Genomic DNA, 15,662 nt, shown 5'->3' with positions numbered 1-15,662 from the left:
CGTTGCAGACGGTGTTCGCGGGGTGAGAGCGAAACGTGCAGTCAGCGGAAGGGTCCCGGATAGAAGGGCGTAGGCGAGGAACAAGAGGAAGAGGACCCTACCTAAAGCAAAACACAAGACCACGGGATGTTTCGGCTAAGCGGAAAGGGTTTATGGAGAATTGGGGTATCTCGTAAACTTGACCTATCTGACCACGCGCTTAGGACATTGTGCACGGGCGCCAGGGAAGCGGAAGTGGGTCAAATTAAATATTAACGGAACGTCTAGTCCGTTTCCACGAACCAGTCGATTCGCTGGATTTTGTTGGGAATCGTTCGATTTCTTTACGAAATGCAAATTTAACGCGTCGACTGCCATGGTGGTCACCGATAACCGGCCCTCAAAACTCGCCATGTTTAACAGGATCTTAATTTATTAAAACGAGGCATTAATTTTGTTTTGAACTCGATGCATCCACGCAGGCACGATCGTGCGTTACATAATTAACACTTTCTCATTCAAAGTTAGTATAAATTGAAGTAAAGTTGCTAGTAATTTTTCACTTAAAGTTAATAGTGTCGAACACCGGTGACCGACATGGCGGCGAGTTAAGTTCAGACAGGAAATTAGCATCGACGTTCGATGGCTCGAAAAACGTCGCTAGCATGGAATTTCCTGTTCCCCTTGTGTTTTTTTAAATTTCCAAGAACATCGTTCGTCCGTCGAAATATTTCTTTCGCGTTTATCATCTATTTGTTTTTTTTTTTATTTTCTACGTTTCGATATCACGGAACCACGGGCGTTATTGATCTGTACCGGAAAGCTCGCGAGCTACGAAACATTTTCCGACTCGCTGATTAAAATACTGGGCGCGAGAGCATTGCCGGGGCCCGAGAGCAGTTGCACGAACAGCATTTCCGCGGAACGCTCTTCGAGCCGCGCGATCGACGGCCGCGAAAATCGATCGACGGCCGAATTCCGTTTCCGGAAAGCCCCGGTTGAAGGTAATAAAGCCGCGCGTCGACGCGCCGGCAGAAGCGGCAATGGATGAACGAAAGGGTTAGGTTCGAGATTAAAAGGAAGTCAGCCCCTCCGCCCCGCCCTGCCTCCCTCTGCGCCTCTCCATCAATCACAATTATATCCTCTCTCTCCCCTGCTATCGTTCATAATTACTGCTCGTGACTTTATCCCGGCGCTCGACGGTTGCTGCTGCCGGACCGGGGCCGTGCTACGTTCCGCTCCGTCCAGCTACCAGCCAAACACACCGATAAAGGGGGATACAGAGGTGATAAGAGCGAACCAAAGAAAGCCACGTGACCCCGAGAGGGACCAACGATAGCTGGACCACCGACTTTCGTACCCCGACATTCGCGAACAAAGTACCATACTCGCTCGAGGGTCCATTTTATTTCGTGGCTGTCGAAGATTTTCTTTTTTTTGCTTAATTTTAACCCATTTCGCTCCTGAACCACTTACAACGCGACGCGAAACTTAGTTAAGAAAACAAGCGACAGTTTAAACCCCCTTTTTAAACGGTGAAAATGTACAGAATGAAATGTCGATAAATCGTGCATCGAATTGTAACGATAATTATATAGCAGTGCCACGCTGCAATCACGATAGTCGTTTCGTAAGGTAGGCTGTACGGCAACCCCCCGCGTTTCACAATTATCGTTCAAATGGACGTATCAACGATAATTGTACGAAAAATCGATACGTTTGTGGCCTCTGCACATGTTTCGAAAGCGTTTCCACGGTCGAGGAAACAATAATTTGTTTAATAGTGTGCGAAAGTGGAACGAAGGGAATGGTTCCTATGCGCTGATTATCCTGGGTTCGACTTGCAACAACTATTATACGAATTTTCAGCGATCAGTGTAGATCGTTCTGCTGTTAGCAAGTCGTTAAAAAAAAATGTTTGATCTCGTATAACGTGATCCAAGAAGAGGAGGTACGAATGCTCTGCTCGATCCCCATCTTTGAAGCACCTCTGGCCACCACCATTCCGGCTTTTAATGGCACGTTCTAACATAGAAATAGGACTGAGTTTAGTAGATGTGACTGCTCCGGCTAATAATAAACGACGAAACCGTGTCTGCATAGAAGTGTGACTAATCTATCTAATAAAAATACTCGTACTCTTTCTGTTCTTGTACTCTGTATTTTAAAGAAAATTTGTGAATCTGGTTCCACGAGTGCCCGACGTCGGCAACGAAAGGTAACGCGACAGAATTTCCGACGCGTGGAGTTTAATACTTTGCAGTTTTATTCGTTGGCAGAGATGGTCGTTTCTGAAAATAACTATACATCTTACTTTTCTCGCGACGTCGAGGAATAATCAAGGCCGAGGGAAAAAAGGAGCGGAAGGAGACGGATTTCTAGAGCGTTCTGTGGAAGAACGAAGGATAAAAATCGTATTCCAGAGGGGAGTCGCGTCGCGGGATTTCTTCTTCCTTTCTCTGATTGCGCGGCAACGAGGAGATGGTAAAAAATAAACGGGAGCGAATAAATAGGACACGGTAATGAACGATATATAGAGGTTGTCTTATTCCTGCATAATCCGCCAGTGATTAAGGCCCGACAATGGGGTAAAGAAACGGGGGACAGTTGAATCATAGAGCAAAGAAATTCGTCTAGTATCCTTAATCACGGCGGGCAATTTAATTGCAGAGGCGAAAGAAAATATTAAGCCGGAAACGAGGGAGCATTAACTCCGCGGCTACGTATTTGTAATTATTGAACGAAATAATCATTTCGTTTTGTATTGTAAATAAATATAATTGGGGATGTAATAGTATGTTCTGCCTAGATGCATAAATAAAATTCTGGTCGCAATATTCCTCCCATAAATAAGTAATTTTAACCCCATTGGCAGAAGTATACCCCTACCCTTCATCTGTCTTTCCCATCCACGCGTCAAAGTAACGCAGAATTCTATCCGCGAACTCTACAAACTTCATTCCGTGAAATTCAAGCAATTTTCACCCCTGGAAGTAAAACACCCCCGAATGGAAAGGAAACGCGTAAGCTCGCGCGCGATCCTTCAGGACAAATCGCGGACCAAGAAACGAGCCCCGGAAACTCGACGTTTTCCGCTCGCGGCCGGTCCTCGAGCAGGGAAAATCTCTGCAGCGCGCAGGATAATTGCGCGCGCTGATATACGGTTGGCCTATTACCACGAGAGAATGTAATCTAGAGGGTGGTCTGCTCGAAACAGCCCACATAATTATCTCCTACATTCGCGACAACAGTAGCAAACGTTTCAACACCACTCTGTTACCTCCTACCTCGCAAGATAACTAAATAATTTCTTTTCTTGCGTTGAGAAAGAATCTCAACAAAAATAAGACCCCCTCTTCTAGAAAACTAACCCTCGGGGGAAAAAATTTTATTCCACGTTTTTTTACACGCAAGGGATCGCCCCTGGTGGTTGGTACGATACTTTCGGACGCACCCTGTATAGTCGGTGTCCGCTGGAGGCCGGAGGGGGTGACATTCTGGGGTTAAAACCGTTCGAATTGCGTAGGAAGCATGTTTTCGTATCGTCACGTCTGAATGAGATAATTAGGTGGGCTTTTTTCGAGTGGGACACCCTGTATACGCTCCTCAAGGAGGCAACTTCACCCCTCGTTCCGTCCTCGTCAGCCTGGAGGCTCCGTTTCGCTCCTGTTCCTCGGTTCGGGCGTCGGGGTGCGTGCGCGTACGCGCGCTACCGAGCGCCCTTCGACGCGGGGTGCGTGCGCGCATATAAATGGAAACCCTTCAAGTAGCCTCGGTACCCGCGTTGCCATCCACCTCGTGTGCGTGTACCCCCCTCTGTACGCACTCTTGGATTACCATGGAGCAGAACAGAGGGGCGGCGCGGGGGTTGGTCGACGGGGCGAGGGGTGGCTCGACGACGATAGTGTACGCCAGCAGCTAGCGATGGGCATTCGATTCTCCCTCTTGCAAGTTTTCGAGCAATTTGATCCCGAACGAAGACCCGACGAATAATATTTGAAATTACGAGTGTTTGAAAGTCTCGAAAGTTTCCGATCCGAAGTTACGAAGTTTCTTAATGAAAGAAGCCCGAGCCGAATGTCGCCGGTTATTGGAATACGTTACGAGCCACGGCGATAGCGGCGAAATTTCTCCAACGCGTGGTTAAATTATTGTTTACGGAAGCCGAAATTACCGATCAATTACCGTGTTTTCGTTACTAGATGGAACTTCGATGCCATCTTCGAGGGACGAACGGAAGATTGGCCAAGGGGTGCTTTTTGGAGTCTTAGAGGCTTAGGACATGGTAATCCTTGGTCAGTCGTGGTTAGTGTATTCTTAATAAATACTTCGTTTTGTCGAAACTAGCTGCTTTAAGGGTAGATTTTTCAACAGTATGGAACAAGTATAGTGTACAATATGTACCTATAGTGGAAAGGACGAGTCGTAAACGGTGTCTGAAATTCCGTAAAGATTAACGTAGCCCTAAGACGAACGTAAATAACCACACAATGTATTCGCGTGGTACACGGAAGTCTTACTTCAAAGTGACGCAAGTAACTAATTGGAAGGGTGAAGAGAAATGGGTCTAAAGTTCGAGAAGCTATTCCATTGTGTTTATTGTACCAGCGACTACGATTTAATGTACCAGGCCTTCGAGTACCCGGGTATTTGAAGATCTAGATCTATCGAGACAGAGATTTGGAAATGTTCTAAATTGGAGTTAAGAACACGATGCAAAAAGACTTTGGTACTAAAATTTCAGACTCAAAAAAGGCGAAGAAATATATATTTCCATATTTTGTATGTAATTGTGGAGCAAAGGACGAGGTCTCGGATGGAAGACAGACGTCTAAAAAATATTCGACGCGGTTGCTAGCGAAGTTCCAGACTGGAGATGCGCGGGAGGGACTCGTGGCGTCTTGAGGCCATCGCTAGTGGCAGCTAGGACGAGGGTGGGAAGCGCGTAGAGCACAAGTGCACGCAGATAGTCGATGTAGGTGCGTTGCACGAGCGCTTACGTGCCTAGAAATTCACCCCTTTTTTCTGCTCTCTCGCAGGTGGCGGGACGGGAGAGGACGAGGGTGGCCGAGGGATGGCGAGGGCGGCAGAGGGGCGCTGGCAAGAGGAAGAGGGAGGGCCTCGAGAGTGAATACGGCACACAGAGCGGCACGCACAAGTACACCGTTTCGCAGAGTGGAACGAAATCTATAGCACGCACTTACGCGACCGAATATGCGTGTACGCGTACGCGTGCACGATCCCGCCGCACCCCAAGGACACCCAACAGAGAAAAAGAGAGAGAGGGAGAAAGAGAAGAAGGGAGCTTTCAATTTTTCCTGCTGCCTTCGCGAGCAGCCGGAAGCCGAGATTCTCGCGGAAGAATACGCGCCCCGCCATGGGCGTAGTCTAGCCTGCGCGTCACACTCTGGACGAAAGAGTCCTTACTTTACTCTCGATGATCGCGAATTTATTTACTTCGTGTACCCGGGTAAAAAAGAACCCTTTCGAGCAAAGAGTCCTGCACGGTAGCCATATTTGTTAACGTCCCTGTTGCTGCGCCCTTTCGACGGGTTCGCCAACATTTTTTACAATCAATTTTTGCATCTTTGTGCAGACTCCTCGAGTATTTACATATATTTTCGAAACACCGTGTTCCACATAGTGCTCGACGATCCAACGTAATTTCCAATGGCGGCGAATTTCCCGTCCCGAACTCGCTCGATTCCGCCCCGGGCGTTCGTCGAACGAACGAAGTACCAGACGATCGATCGTCGGAATTGTCGCTTTCTGCATCCTTTCCTACGCGATATCGCCTCCTTCGTTCGGTTGCTCTCCTTCCGAATTATATTCTCGGCGCGAATACGCGTTCCCGTAATTAATGGGCTTCGCGGGGCTCGCTCGATAACGCGGCCAAGACCGAACCGAACGGAACGGAGCCGCCGCGCGGAGGGTTGAAAACCCGAGCGATCGTAAATGCCCGCGTAAAACGAAGGGTGTGTGTGGCCTCGCGGCGAGATAATTCCGCGCATCCTGCGCGTGTCTGACCTCCTGGCAGTTACCCTTCCCCCCCCCCCCTACACCCCGCCAGCACCCTCCTCCCTCTCTGGCCCGTTCCACCGATCCTCCCCCGCCTTCTCCTTTTGGTCCTTTTTATACCTCAGTCGACCGAGCGAATCGAGATACTTTTATTTCATGGATCGCGAGGCCGTATTCGCGTTTCAACGACACGCGGGTCAACCTATATCACGCTCTGTCCTTGAGAACCAGTTACGATCGCCCGTAAATCGCTTCCCGTTTTGCGCGATACTCTTAAAAAAAACCCTTTCGCCGCGGCGCCCTTCGAACGAAACGCGCTCCACCGACGTGGGAGAATATTTCCTCGCGAGCTTAAAAACTGAACCGGCATACCTCATCTTAAGAATAGTCTAAATATTTTAGGTCTTTCGAAAGTTTCGATGCAAGATTATATGCCACGATTAAAAACAGATAGAAACTGATTGATACAAAGTAATTCGCGAGATTATTCTGTGTTCTGGACTTATTTTTCCATATAGAATCATCCCCCTTCCATTTCACAAAATGTCTGCAAGCTAGTGTGTGGACCAAAGGTGCAACAAAAAAATGGCTACGACTCGAAAACGAAATCGAACAGGGCACCCGTTTGTACGAATTGTTTTCGTGTCCTTGATCCACCCCGTCGTATACGCTATCCCCAACGAAAGGGTGAAACGTTCGGCGTAGATCTTCCATAAATTGGCCCTCGGGGTGACGCTTTTCCTTCGGAAACGGAAGTAAAATTTCCCGTGCGTCCAAATTGACCGCGTTTTTTTTTACATGAGAGTGTCGAGGCACGCGTAAGGGAAACATTTTCGATGTTTGGTTAGGTCTCACGGGACGTTCGGGGCGATTCGATGCGACGCGTGAACGAATATCGATTCCTGGGAGCAGCGATGTCCGCTGTACTTTGGGAAGAGTTTTCTCGAGTTCGTTTAAGTGGCGATCGATGGTCCATGAACTGGCGGACCAGTTTGCGTCTCGCATTTCATCGACTAACACGTATGGCGTCGAATACTATCGACGTTGTTTCGACGATGAAACGACATTTTGAAAGGATATTCGTTTCAATGTTCGTCGTTCGCGTACGACTTCGAAAAATGCGAAGTTCCATGGACGTCCTTGGAATTTAAAAGGATTTATAGTTTCGAGGTAAGTAGCGACATCTCATAGCACATCTTCGGTATCATTTCATTCGTTTATAATAATCGCAATAACGTCTATTGTCGCTCATTCGAAACGTGTCTTCTGTATATCCTGAAAGTCTATTTATCCATACATATTTGTAATTTTTACAACATATTATCCATCGATCTTGAACGCCCGTCTGCGTTATCATCCACAGGAACGTCAGCGATGGCGGCGCTGCGATGGTAACTAGAGAACCACTACTCGAAACGATTTATAAATATTTCAACTATTTAAAGATCGTTGCGACGACAAATTCCTACATTACGTAAAACGATAAGACATTCATGGTTAAATTCTTTATATTCGTATCTGCATCCTTCTAAACGAACTAAACTAGAATAGAAAAAGTGACTAAATGTATCAATTATCAAATAAATAAGGATCAAACGAGATTATTATCTCAAAGTTCTACACTTTTTTAAGTTCTTTAGATATACTTTCTCCAACGTCCATCGTTACCTTGTTCCTTGTTACGTCGATTCTCCGTAACGACTTCAAATTGCGCTTTCTCTTGCAAATCTTATCGTTCGACTGCTTCGACTTCAAAAATCTCCCTCCATCTTCGATTATTCGGTGTAACGTGATTTGTCACCGATGCTCGATCTAGGGCACGCGAACGACGCGTCATCCGTCGATCTTCGCGTTCGTCTCGAGGTTATCCTCGAGAGTGAAATCTTTCTACAACTTTCTCATTCGTTAATTCAGCGCGTTCTCAGTAATTCAGCATAATCTGACAGGTACAGCCGTGTGGGAACCAAAATACGTCGGTGTACAATTGATTTCCGCTTCCTCGTAGCGCCACTAACCTCTTCTGAACGTATTGTTGCTGACATCTGCTGGTGTATCCGGCTGGAACGGAGCAGATACCGTTGCAGACGTTTGTCCTGGAAAGAACGAGGACCAAAACTACATGTTACTCTTAAAATTATATTCAGTACTACATAAATCTTCAAACTCTGCCCACTTGTGTTAAACATTCTCTATAAAAATCACTCCTTAAGATTAGAATCCCCAGTGTGTAGAGGTGCTCAAAATCGACTGAAAGAACTCACGTGCATCTCTCGCTCTTCACGACTTGGGAGTACTTCTCGTTCTGATCCTGCAGGTTCACCACGTACATCCAGTTCCCTTCGTTGTTCAGAGCTGCCCTGGGAGTAATATACTGCGCCTCCGTCGGACAAAGCGTGATCGTGTCGAGATTATTAGACTGTCTCTTCTGACGCGTCTTGCCCGACTTGGCGTACCTCAGTAATGGATTTTCGTAAACAGTGAGAGGCGCAGCTTTACTGTTCCGCGCGTATCTGAGCAAACGAATGGAAATCGATTCGTTTAACGTTTCACCGTCTCGTTCATTATGTCATATGGAAGTAACGAAAGCTTTTGACGATGGACGTGCCGCGAACTGACTGTATAATTAATCGATTCGTCTAGCTTGATCGTTATCTTCGCGGCTGCCTGTTGTGACAAGCACTCGTCACAGCGTTTATTTACAGAAAACTTTGATATTTGAGTGGAGAGTATATTCTCGCGACGTGTACATTAGAACACAAGGCCTAACACCTGTGTAGTAGAATATTGTTTGAGGAAACGTCACTCATTGACAGATTCATTAAGCGTTGTGTGCTACTTTGTATCGCGATATTATGATCTAAAACAGCTCACTGACAACTCGTTAAGAACCTCTGGAATATCACGCGCAGGGTGTGCCATTTATCACGAACAGATTGAATATCTGTGTATGAAATAATCACCTGTTTGCCCACCATGTTTGACCCTGTTCGAAGTTCAACGATTGCGTTTGAGGATAGAAGGGACGATCGATAGATCGTTGGCTACTGGAATGATACTTGACGCTCGGCATTCCCTCGATCAGAAACGGATTTCTCTGCGATTGACCGGGCGTAGTGTATCTGTAACTACAATTAAGTATGACGTTGTATGAACTGAACCGCAGAACGGGACTTATAAGCGATGCGGAGGCCACTATCAATGAGAATAAACTGCGTGCGCCACCTGAACGTCGATCACGATACTTATCTTCATAAAAGGGTACATAATTCTAAGGGTAGTTTATTTCTAATATGTTTCTGGTAAGACACGATCCACTAACGAAGTTTCTAAACCGATATTTTTTGTTTACGTACGAATCTAAGACTTCCATTCCTTAATTGTATATAAAATTTGCCCAATTCTATCTTATGGTGCGGGCCTATGGTGTATCCAGTATATAGAAATCAGTGGTTTACGCGTCGGATTACGGATAATGCCTCGCGCGAAATTAGCATTCAAATTACCCATTCTGGCGAGTGTCGTTGGACGGAGTTCCATAAATTAAAGTCGGCTGCCCTCTCAGAGGATATTGAGGTGGCAGAAATGGTAACCCTTGCGAGTGTAATTGCGTTTCCCCCTGTGGAGGGTAATCATACCCTTCTGGGTAATCCGGGATTGACCTTGAACAAAATTCAGTTGTTAAAAATTAAACATATCATTAGTCGACGTAAGCTTGGCTTGGTGAACGTGCGCAAAAAGGGTCGCATCTCCGATGGCCCTAACCTTCTCATACTACCAAGGTCTTAGTCACACTTTTCAGCACAACTTGTACATCGTGTGTCGTATGAAAAATTATAGCGTACAAAAATTGCAAGGTATCGAGGTAGGTATTACATAAGTTGAGGCATCCGGAGATTTGAAGGTCAGGTTAATAGCGTATTATATACTTCAATTCTTGACGAGTAGAATATTAAATGTTAAAAACAATCTGCTTTTGTTTCGAATGAAAGACACGCCCCTTTTCAATAAACGACTATCCCTTTCACTCGCCAACACGATGCAACAAACGAAGACTAAGTGCAAGTATAAAGGTTTTATTATATAAACCAGGGATTGGAAAAACATTTCCGAGAATGATCTTGTGAAATATGTGCACACCAAGCGAGTAAAATATTAATAACTATTCCGCAAATAGTGTTTTAATATTTTTTGCAATCACGTTGGATAACCGAGACTGGTAAAAAATTGGATTTACAATCGCGTGCGACCATAACGTACCTATAAATGTTGAAATCGTCTTTGGACTCGTCTCGCAGCACAGAGGTGAAGTCGAAGCTGCATTTGTCCACGAGAAATTTAATCAACTGCCTGCAACGGACAAAAAGCGCGATTAAAAGAAATAAACGTGGACCGAGGCGAAGAAACGAGTCGATATAAAAAAAAAACTAGGACAAGTTTCTTCGCTGCATTCTCGAAACGATCTTCGACAAGGGATCGCGCGATGCAGATTGCCCAGCGACATTTGTCACGACACCGCATCGATTACTTGAATTAACTTTAATAGAATCGTTTTAAAAGCGACTAAAAAATTGTTTATTCTCCCATACGTTATTCATGGAGTTCACGGAACCCAGATTTCAGCGACCTATCGGGAGTCAGTTGGTTCTATTTTACAACCACTTTCAAATAGTATCGGATTCGATCGAACGTTTCGTGAAATCGATTTCGATTGAACGTCGGTCAAAGGGTTAACGCAAGTTAGAGCGATACAAATTATTCACTTAACTTTTGAGCTTGAAAACCCTTGACGAAGCAAAAGCGTAAACGTTTACCTATGTTAATATCGATCGACAGTTAGGAGTACACGAACCGATCGTTCAACAACCCACGATTTCGTAAGGATACGTGCAAAGTGTATGCGCAAACACGTCGGCGATTTTTGACCATCCGCGACGAACGCAATACCATGAATCCCGAAACTTTCCCTAAAGGTGAAAGACACCACCGACTAGAGATGTATTTTGATGCATAATTCATGGTCCACGCCTAAAAGTTGTTTTCTCGATGCCGGTCGAATCACAGGTTGCATCTCGATCGAGCCACTTCCCGTTTCGCGCATATGGTCGTCGCGGCCGACTTTCGAATTGGCATAAATACATTCGATCATTGGGTTTTTCTATTTAGAATAAATAATAAAACAACAATGCGTCGACGGTATAAATGGACCTTTGTTTAGCATCCATTGAGATATATTAAAGTTTCAATGAAAGATAAATGATCGCTATAATGAATACCATGCATCCTATAGATGTAAGCACAATGCATCACAGCTAGCCTATTATGTCCTGTTTCATCTTCCGTGCGAGGATGAATAATGTCAGGTCGAGAAAGTGATTAATTTTCAGGCGAAAATTCGGAATTCGAAAGTGTTAGTGAAAGCAATCATTTTACTATAGAAGACACATATTGCGAAAGTGATATTGACAGTAGTGAAAGTGAATCTGTAGAAATATCGAATAAGGAGACAAGAGAATTTAGAGAAAAAAAAAGAAAGACGACGAATAAAGCGACAAAGATTCGAAGTCGAGAAGGCGATCGTACGCGAGAAATTCTTTGTTTCCATGGTCAGTTTATTCCTAGCGTTAGTAGAATAGACATCACAGTTACTGATTGGAGAAACTTACATAACGAGTTACAGTATTTGACGTAATCGAGGAACGGAGTGCGAGTAACGGCGTAAGAATGTATCGCGATGAGGAAACGATCTCGAAGAAAATTCTTGAAATTGTCGGAAAATAATAGACAATACTGGGTATCAATGTTTCCTGTTATGCATCTCGTGTTACCACGAGTCTCTGAATAAATGCATCGTACCATTGTTTGGTACTGTTCGACGACTCCTCCATCAACGACGCGTACTCAGAATCCGCGTATCAACTGTCATCATTTTTTCAAGCTGTAATTTAGTTTCTGTTTCAGCAATTTTTGCAGAATTTTGAAAATATAAAGCGTTCTCCTTCGATTTATAAAATACAGAAAGCAAAGTGAAGAAACTTGAAGCGAACACTGAAACTAGGTCTAGCTTCGATGCAAGCTATTCAAGAATTCCAGGAACAAATAGACAATGCAAATAAATTGCGAACAATTGGAAATCAGATGGGAGTGTTCGAAACTCGTGTGACAATCAATGATACGCTATCATTCAACGGTAAATAATACATAGCGTCGATGTGTGCGTGCGACTGTCAGACGAATGGAGGCCAGTTTGAATACCTACTGCGAAGTAATTGTAACGACTCAACGCAGTGTCTGGCAAGCCGGTTTCTATACTTCGTGTTTCATTCACTGTTTATGTTATATCGACTACAAAATAATTTCAACACTTTCAACGTCGAAACTTCAAACGATTCAAAGCTGAATGTCATTCACGCGAGTGCGACGGCGCTTCCTGTGTAATTTAAAATTCAGATGTAATTTGTAAATGAATTGCCGGCGCAATCAATGCGTCAACTCTCTGTAGTCCAAAAAACGTCGACGTTTCTATCACTTGCGTTAAAGTTCGCTCAATTATTTCACGTTGATGTTTAATAGAAGATGCATACATTGATAACTCGCTCGAATGCTTCTAATTTCTTTTCCTGAATTAATTATTACGCCACGTTTGACTCTTCCTGCCTCCAGTTTGCAGCTTTTACTTCGCGGGAAATCGAATACAAGGAACAGTCGCACGGAAATGGGAAAACAATGCTGAATCGCTTGAAAATCCATGGCGCAGACTACGTACGATCGATCGTTCGCGGCGATAAATCTATTACGTTTCACGGCGTGGCCTTTCGACTAATCGATAAAACACCAAATAGCAAGAGTATCGATCGTAACGGTTTCGATAATTATCTAGCAGGGCATGACCGCGTCAAGGCCATGATCACGCTACAACGATCAACGAATTAAACGTACTGAATCGAACGTAACAGTCTTAATTTACATCGCCATTCGGTTCCATGCAATCGTTGGTCAGATTTCCGGTACCAGAAATCGTCCTCGATCGACGAACGAAACGAAACTCGCGTGACGCAAGAACGCGACGATTTCCAGGATATCGTTCGAGAACAATTTCGCTATCACCAATTCCGGAACTTTCCCTTCCCGAAATTCGTCTCGACGTTGACAACCTGATTCGTATGCAAGGACAGGACCAAAAACGTGGCCAAGAATATCAATAGCAGAACGGTGAACCGTGTTTTTGTAAATTCATCTGGAGGAACATTTTTGGAAACTCGTGCGACCACTATAACATCGCCTCCATTTATTACAAATGATTTCAGCGAGCGTCCGACAAGAATTTTAATGACTTAACCCTTTACACTTATTTGCTTTCTGTTCGAGCAAATCGAGCCTTACCTAGGATAGTGATCGAGACTTTCACAGAACGTTTGTCCAGGTTTTGCGCAATTAGGTGTGTGCCCCGGAGGTGCAGGAACAAAAGGTTCGTAGCGGGGTCGTCCAGGACATCCGTATTCGAGACAAGGCTCACCGTGAGCGTTCACCAAACACAACTGAAACCAAATCGTTTCTACGAATTAAGTACAAAGTACAAATTGTAACTGATTATACAGGCAAAGGGGTGATAACGAGTAGTGGATGGATAACATGCATTTAACGACAGTAGAATTTATACACAGGGCCAAACGAACAAGATCGACGAAGCAGCGATTTACGAAATTCGAACGTTATTTTTGTAAAATTTCTATAAAGATTATTAGGAGAAATCTTGGGCAGGTTGCGGAATCCGAGTGAATCATGCTCCTTCGAAATGGTTTCATCGACTCGCCGCATTCTATGAATATAAAGCAGCAGCTACATAATAAAGAAATCATACCACCAAGATCGACAAACAAATACCACCGATACAGTCGAAAACTGAACTAGGGTTTCTCGGTTTCCACAAACAAACCACGATTATTGCAACAGTTTGAATCCAGTTGACGGCGATCGAAACAGAGTCAGAATCAACGCTGAAAATAAAAATAATAAGATAAACGAAACAGTGAAAGAAGTAGACGATTCTGTAACCCTAGGCGCCTAACGGAAGTTGTTAATATAAGTCTACAAGTTTTTTTTTTATCAAGATTCTAATATAGCGTACAGATAAAAAAAAAAGAACGTAAGGAAACGCGAAGCAACGCGTAAAATTGCTTTCCACTCTGTTTTGTAATATGTGGAATATAATGTACCGAACGTAGCACGCCATGAGCGAAAGGGTTAAGAGCTATGGTCGTTTATTGAAATTTCGTGGTTTCCGTGGCACCGGTGTTGCGCTATCGATCGTAAATCGCGATAAAGATCGTGAAACACGCAGGAAACTCGTACGGGCGTGCGTTATCGTGGCCATCGCGGAATAAAAATAAGAAGCCGTCATACGTAAATCTGTTCCCATCGGCCTATTTTTGGTGCTGGAATTTTGAAACGATCCGCCATTATTATCTGATCCAGCAGTTTAAAACGGATTTAACTCTGACGTAATATCCTGGTGCAGCGGCGTTTAACTGCTTTCTTAGGCCGCTTTCAATTGACTCATCGTATGACACAGCCAGTACCGCGATCTATCGATCTCCGGATCACGAAGTCGTTCGAATCTCGAGACACCCACTTTCCTTTCGCTGATAAAAATACGACTCCTTTTATTATCGACTAGGATCAAACTGTTGCACAGAAGAAGGGAAATATTTAAAAAATTCTCGAGGTATAAACTAATATTACGACGATTTACAAAAGTAGAAGTCTTACATCAGACGTTACGATACAAGATGGACTCTCGAACACATTTCACTCGGCTTTCACGACATATATTTTCTACGGGGGAACAAGACCTTCCGCGAGAGTCGTATTCATATTCTATTTGCTCAAAAAAATATATTCAATTTTAATTTTCGTGTCTCCGAAAGAAATTTTAAAGAAACTGCTTATTGAATATGTATTTTTTCATGCGTAGTTCTCATTTTTCACACGTAATGTCCACGCCCGAGGGACACACACGTTTCGACGGAGTTATACTTTCACGCGTGACCTGCACACACCAGAAACGCGAGCCGAGTCTTGAATTAGAAAGATCGACTGGAAGCTTCCGCGATTAATCTTTTTTAACTGCACGAGATTATCTCTACATCTTTGAAACGTTTTTAAACCAAAGGACACCGACGAATACTAAATTAAAAATTAATGTAATCGTAAATGGCTGCTTTGCTTCAAAAATTTGCTCAACATTGGTTCGATTATTGATTCGAAAAATGAAGATATCTTTCACGGTGTTATCCATCCTCTGTCACAACGACGGGGAAATATTCAGACCACAAAATATTACGAGGTTTGTAACACGAATAAATGTTTCTACTTACAATGATCAACAGATCTAAAAATCGCCTCATATTCGATCCAAGATGCACACAGAGCGTCGACGAATTTCGCTCGAAGACACCTCCTCGAGGCGATCGAATTTCCCGCGGTTACCGCTTCTTTTCCTCTTATCGTGCACGATCGAAACGCGAGAACAGCTGTCTCGACGGAAACGTAACGGTTAAATCACATAATTAACGTGGCACGAGTCTCGTGGAAAGAATCTACCGTGCACGATAAACGATTGCACGTTCGTGGACGCACGTGCCGGTAACCGCGAAAGGATGCACCAC

At 44.3% G+C, this 15,662-nt stretch overlaps 2 protein-coding genes across 2 annotated transcripts in view; both read right to left on the bottom strand.

Annotated features, from left to right (window-relative positions):
* The window catches only part of LOC122395997 (DNA N6-methyl adenine demethylase-like), a 138,460-nt gene extending 130,689 nt beyond the window's left edge, over positions 1 to 7,771 (bottom strand). Inside the window, exon 1 of the mRNA XM_043394044.1 lies at positions 7,666 to 7,771. The gene's annotated coding sequence lies outside the window, so the exon portion shown is untranslated. The remainder of the gene's footprint in view (positions 1 to 7,665) is intronic.
* A 131-nt stretch (positions 7,772 to 7,902) lies between these two features.
* LOC122395998 (protein spaetzle 5) lies at positions 7,903 to 15,491 on the bottom strand. Its single transcript, XM_043394045.1, has 7 exons — positions 15,372 to 15,491; positions 13,378 to 13,532; positions 10,255 to 10,344; positions 9,501 to 9,656; positions 8,958 to 9,122; positions 8,259 to 8,507; positions 7,903 to 8,090 (listed from the first exon to the last, which is right to left on the bottom strand). Exons 1-7 carry the CDS (start codon positions 15,399 to 15,401, stop codon positions 7,919 to 7,921), a joined length of 1,017 nt encoding a protein of 338 aa, XP_043249980.1. The 5' UTR covers positions 15,402 to 15,491; the 3' UTR covers positions 7,903 to 7,918.
* Between the last annotated feature and the right edge of the window lie 171 nt (positions 15,492 to 15,662).

The sequence above is a fragment of the Colletes gigas genome, unplaced genomic scaffold (assembly GCF_013123115.1).
Source record: "Colletes gigas isolate AHSC1104 unplaced genomic scaffold, ASM1312311v1 Colletes_gigas_Sc00006, whole genome shotgun sequence".
Taxonomy (NCBI): domain Eukaryota; kingdom Metazoa; phylum Arthropoda; class Insecta; order Hymenoptera; family Colletidae; genus Colletes; species Colletes gigas.
Note: the sequence above shows the minus strand (reverse complement) of the source record. Positions and strands in the feature narration are given on the sequence as shown.